General features: G+C 50.8%; 1 protein-coding gene across 1 annotated transcript in view; it reads right to left on the reverse strand.

The window, feature by feature from the left end:
- The window catches only part of Parp1 (poly(ADP-ribose) polymerase 1), a 32,107-nt gene extending 26,499 nt beyond the window's left edge, over positions 1–5,608 (reverse strand). Inside the window, exons 1-2 of the mRNA XM_005348965.3 lie at positions 5,399–5,608; positions 1,631–1,796 (exon numbers count right to left, since the gene is read on the reverse strand). Coding sequence (XP_005349022.1) covers positions 1,631–1,796; positions 5,399–5,518 — 286 coding nt within the window. The 5' untranslated portion in view covers positions 5,519–5,608. The remainder of the gene's footprint in view (positions 1–1,630; positions 1,797–5,398) is intronic.
- Between the last annotated feature and the right edge of the window lie 234 nt (positions 5,609–5,842).

Consider the following 5,842-nt stretch of genomic DNA (forward strand, 5'->3'; position numbering starts at 1 on the left):
AGTTCTTTTCTGACCTGCCTGGGAACCAAGCACAAACATGCAGACAAAACACTCATACACATTTAAAAAGAAAAGGGGGGGAGGGCGGAGAGAAAGAAATCACGACAAGCTACAGGCTGAGTATCCCCATCCAAAATGCTTGGCATCTGTTCTGGAGTTCAGATTTTTTGTTTTGACTTTTGGAATAATTGCAGATACACAAAACATCCTGGAGTCAGGAGGGACTGCAGGTCTGCACATGAAATCCACCTGTTTTAGACACATTACACACACAGCCCAAAGGTAAATGCACACGGTATCTCCAGCCTGTCTACGGTTGACTCCAACTGTCACGAAGTCAGGTGCGGAGCCTTCCACCTGTGGTGCACTGCTGCTCAGTTTCAAGTTTTTGATGAAGGACACTCAAACTTTATCAACACTATAAAGCCTGCGGAATAAATAATCACCAACCCAGTCACCAACAGAGACCTGGACGAGCAAAGGAACACAGCTCAGCCACAGAAAAGACCAAGGACACGTCATGCCAAATGAAAAAGGGCAGAAGAAAGTACACACATTTATTTCCTTTTCTCCCTGCAACTAAACCCAGGCAAAACTGACCCAGGAGGCTAGAAATCAGAACAGAAGCCAAGGCGGGAGTGCACACCTGTAATCCTGCACTCAGGAAGCCAAGGCTGTGGCTGACTGTGGGGTTGGTTTTTTGTTTTTCTTTCGAGACAGGGCTTCTCTGTGTAGCCCTGGTACTCACTCTATAGACCAGGCCAGTCAACTCTCAGAGAACCACCTGCCTCTGCCATAGCTGGGAATAAAGGTGTGCAGGTGTGTGCCAACACTGTCCTCCTTGAGGTCTGTTTATATTTTGCTTTGAGATAGGATCTCCATACACACCACTGGGTATCCTTGAACTCATAGAGATCCACCTGACTCTACTTGAGGTCTGTTTTATTCTTTTTCCTTTCTTTCATTTTTTTTTTTAAAAAGAAAAGAATTAACAGGTTTCCCAAGTATGAGAAGAAGGAAGAAAAGGTACAGAAGTCTTTTATTGGGGTAACCTCTGTGCATAGGACCTGAAAGGCAGTGACCCCGCCTCACAGCGAGAAGTTATCTATCCATTCAAGCCCAGAGAATGCACAACAGCAAGATTGACCACGATGTGTCAATCAAGTTTCATCAACTGCTGTAAATGTGCTAATGTGGAGTGAGGGGCCCATGGGAGCACCGTACTCTTGTATCTCTTGGGTTTCCTAAAACTGCTCTAAAAATCAAAGCCTGGCTGGTGAGATGGCTCGGCTGTGAAGGTATATGCTGTGCAAGCCTGGCAGCCCGAGTTCAATTCCAGGAGCCCACGCAAATAAGGAGAGACCCAACTTAGTAAAGCAAGCTGTCCTCCACATGCAGACTGTAGCATACGCGCACATACACGCACAACAGACACTACTACTAATAAAAAAAAAAAATCAAAACTTATTAAAAATGAGAACCATGCAAATTTAAAGGCTACATTTTCAGTGTCTGGAAATACAAAACATCAGACCTCGTGCAACAGACCATGTGGCCGGATGAGGAGATGCTCTCATTCTACAGGTGCAAGACAGAGACAGGGCTGTATTCCCGCCCCCCCCTTACACACCTGCCACGCCCCCAGCCTCTGCTGTCTTCTTGACCTTCTGCTGGTCGTCCCATCGCAGCTCAGAGAACCCGTCCACCTCAACATCAGGCTGCCGGATGGAGTGGCCCACCTTCCAGAAGCAGGAGAAGTGGTACCAGTGTGGGACCTTTCCGTCGAACATGGGAGACTAGAAGTCATAAAGCAGGGGTGAGAGAGATGTTAATCTGTGTAGTCCTCAAGCCCAGGCAGCAATGGGAGCCCCCTTCTCTTTCCTGCGGCCTGTCTGGGGTTCTCTCATGCCACACAATGACTGGCAAATAGACAAGACACAGCTTCCCGCGTTTCACCTTAACTATTTTTCTAAAAGCTAAAAATTATAGCTGCTCCACTCCCAAAATCCACTGTCTCAGGACAAGAAGCTGGCCCCAGGTTTTTTTTAGGGAACGTGCTGCCTTTTAACTTGCTGCACCGCCTAGTGAGAAACACAGCACATCTCAGGGTCCTGGCGACCCCTGTACCCATTACAAAGCTCGACAGAAGCACTTGAGATCAAGGCGGCCCAGAAGTGGCTCTTATGTGCCCCTGTAGTTAAAAATAATGAGGAACAGGACCCCGATAAGCCAGGCAGAGAAAATGTGTCAGACGCAGCAAGGTTTGCACACTTGACTACAAGGAACAGCTTCTGTGAGGGGAGGCGGTGAAGAAGAGCCCAAGGGGAAGGAAGACCTCTAGGCCTGGAGCTAGGCTGACCCCTGGCAGCAGGGAGGTACCCAATTCCCACGTGAGCTCGTGCCACTTCAGGTGTTTTCTTTCCCTGTGATGCTCTGGGCCCAGCCCTGCCTGTTTTAGAGATGAGGAAGGCACAGGCGTTAACCCAGTTTCCTGTGCTCTTCCTTCACAAACCATGCCTCTGTGAAGCAGCAACCCTGTCTCACAGATGGCAGCAACAACAATGGAGCCGGATGGGACAAGAATTTGACACCAAGGTTTTTCCACCATCCTGATGGCAGAAGAGCTACCTAACATACTGCTTTCTGATAAGATGGCCCACGATGACTGCCTTCAAGGAAGAGAGAGGTGAAGGCCAATGAGATAAAAATATTAAAGCAGCACTGAACATAAGCACCACGTTGGGGTTATGGAGACAAGTGATATTCTGAAGAAGCATGGCAAGTCAGGTACTCCAATAATCACTCCCACTCCACGAGTGGTTCCTTTTCAGATGCATTAAAATGTAAGTAAGGCTGAGGGCTGCAGAGGTGGCTCTGTGGTTAAGCTGCTCTGTCAGAGGGCCTGGGTTCAATTCCTTGCTATGGGCACAGAATGCTCAAATCCTTGTAGGATTACCCTCTTCCTCCCAGTCAAGTGGCCTGAGGGTGCAACTTCTCCCTTCCTAGGGGGCTTTGAAAAAAAAAAAAATCAGGTTTTTAGTTGCTCAAAGAACAATCCTCCCAAACAAATGTAAAAAGAAGGCATTTAAATTCAGGCACCAGAAGAAAGGTTTCTTGCAGGCCAGCTCTTAGGACCAACTTTAAATTCAGAACTAAGCAGGGGTGGGGGTGGGGAGGATGAGGGCACGCTCTAGGGAGACAGAGACTGGCAGATCTCTGGGAGTTTGAGGCCAGCCTGGTCTACAGAACAAGTTCCAGGACAAACACCAAAGCTACAGAGAAAACTGGGTCTGGGGGGGCGGGGGGAGAGAAAGAAAGAAAATGAAAAATCAGTCCCAACTACAACTGAGGAAGAGAATCCCTTACTTTGAATAAGTTTCTTTCACAATCGATAAAATCCGGAGGAGGGCCTTGAATGCTGAATTAATTATCAGTGGCAGTCCCAGACTCCCGTCTTCTCCTGAACAATGGGAAACAGGGTCACACTCTCACCTAAGGACTATTCTCTGGCTAACACAGGAAACCCAAAAATGCTTAAAATGTGTACGGTGGAAAGGAAACTGGTTATCTGAAAGGCTGGGCGTGGTGGCGCACACCTTTAATCTCAGGCAGAGGCAGGCAGATCTCTTGTGAGTTCAAGGCCAGCAAGACAGTTGCCGCAGGGAGCCCAAGTCTCAAATCAAAACAAAACAAAACAAAAAACCAAACAAACATTGGAAAGACTGGGTGTGGTGGCGGCCAGCACTTCGGAGAGGGAGGCCAGGGAATCTCGAAGATCAGCCGTGAAACCCTGTCTCAAAACCAGCCAACCTGCTTCTGGGAAAGCACCATTACTTCAAACCTTACTAATACCTAATACCCCCCCCCCCCAGCTGCTGTAATTAGGACGAGGAATCTCCAATCACAAAGTGATATGAAAATGTAAGCGCCAACACCTTTGCTGGGAAGGATGTGCCAGGTTAGGAGCCAGTTTGCTCTTAACCCGGAGAGCCCAGAGTTCTATTTACTACCTCCGTGGGTAAAGACCTCAGTTGGAAACAGAGCTCTGAACTGTTCTTCCAATTTTAGGCCCTTCCCTCTGAGCTATCTCCATCTTCCTGCCCTACTTTTGTGAATATGGTCTCTTAATCAAGTTCCCACACTTGACTGGGACATCTTGGGCACCTCCTCCTCTAGTGCCCAGCGCCATCAGCTGCAAGGCTTATCAATCCTCTCCATACTCCCTGGACCACGCGGAAAGCGCCCTGGGTGGGTTCCCTGCCCAATCCTGATGGCAAGCAACAAAAATGGGCCTCCCAGTACTTGTGATTTTTGTCAACAAAGGCAATTATAGAGACACTGTGGCAGAGCCTGGGACCTAGCTGGTACTTAATAAATGTATGCGAAATGAATGAGAACTGCGTGCCGGGCTTGCTGACTGAACTAGGTGGTCTAGCCCTTCCCAGGGCGCTAAAATGTCAATTTTAGTTCTTGCCATAATGTGAAATATCAGAAGCAAAGTGGGCTCTCATACCCACTGGTGAACGTCTTACCCCAGTACCGAACCCCGTTGAGGGTTCTCAGGCCTTTATCCTGAAACATATTACAGCAGCAGAACAGCAAGGGAAATCAATTACCTTGACTATTAGCAGTGAGCTTGGGTAACTTGAGTATGGGGGGAAGTAGGGACGGGGAGGAAGGAACAGAGCAGGTGAGAACCGCACTTGCAAAGGCAGGCATCAGAAAACCAGAAGACTCTTTAACCCACCCCCTCACAGCGCGTCCCAACTCTTGAACCATCACGGGAAGCGTCCGTGAACACACCAGAAAGCGCAGAGAAGTCAGTGACCCCGGGAAGTTTGGAGAAAATGTTATTTCCAACTAGAAATCAGGCCCAACGCGAACGTACTGTAAAGAAACAGCAGTGCTTTGCATAATTAAAATAGAAATACTGAGAGAACGGATGTCGAAGGGATAGCCAAAAATAGGCTTAAGGGGGAAAAAAAATCCCAAAACTCCAAATGCTCGTCCTCTTTATTCACGTAGGACAAAAAATCTTCCAGGACAAGGTAGGCCCAAATCAGAGCAGCTTCAAAGACAGGGCGCACATCTTCCACCCCCACCCCCCGAGAAGGCAGTGAAATAAACAAGAACTCTGCGACCACCCAGACCCAGCGGAAAGGCCTGTCGTTTTTACAAAGCCAGAGGCTCGCTCTTCCCGGGCTTTTCCTGCAGGGTTAGCTCAATCCCCCGGAAGGGGTCGGCCCAGTGGGCCTCAAGGACGGCGGCAGCAGCGCTGCGGGCCTTTCCCGCCCTTCTCTCCCCGTTACCGTGAGCCGCAGGGGGAGCGCGGCGGCCCGGAACCCAAACAGCCGCCGCGGCCGCGCCGCCCTGCGCCCCCGGCCCGGCCCCGCCGCACCTGCACCATGATGGCCATGCGGAGCGAGTCCTTGGGGATACTCTCGCTGCATTTCTTGCAAGAGGCGCGCCCGCTCTTAGCGTACTCCACCCGGTAAAGCCTCTCCGAGGCCTCCGCCATCCTTCAGCTCGTGCCGCAGAGGCAGCCAGACGCTGCCGCCTGTGTGCTTCCCTAACGGGTCCGTTTCCCGCAAGCGTGCGGCGCCGCCTCCGCTCGCGATAGATTGCTGATGCCTGGCGGCGGGACCGCCCCCAAGCCCGCGCACGGAGGCGGGGCTTCGACACGCGCCGGGCCGGGGGAGGGGGAGTTGCGTGCCAGTGCGTCTGCGCCTGTGCGCGCTGGTCTCGTAGCCTCTGGGGCGGGGGCCCGGGGAAACCGATAGGCGCCACCCCCTTTGTCGGTTTGTCCAGGAAGGCTTCCTTGCTCTCCCAACTTCTTCCACCT

This window comes from Microtus ochrogaster, chromosome 6 (assembly GCF_000317375.1).
Source record: "Microtus ochrogaster isolate Prairie Vole_2 chromosome 6, MicOch1.0, whole genome shotgun sequence".
Lineage (NCBI taxonomy): Eukaryota > Metazoa > Chordata > Mammalia > Rodentia > Cricetidae > Microtus > Microtus ochrogaster.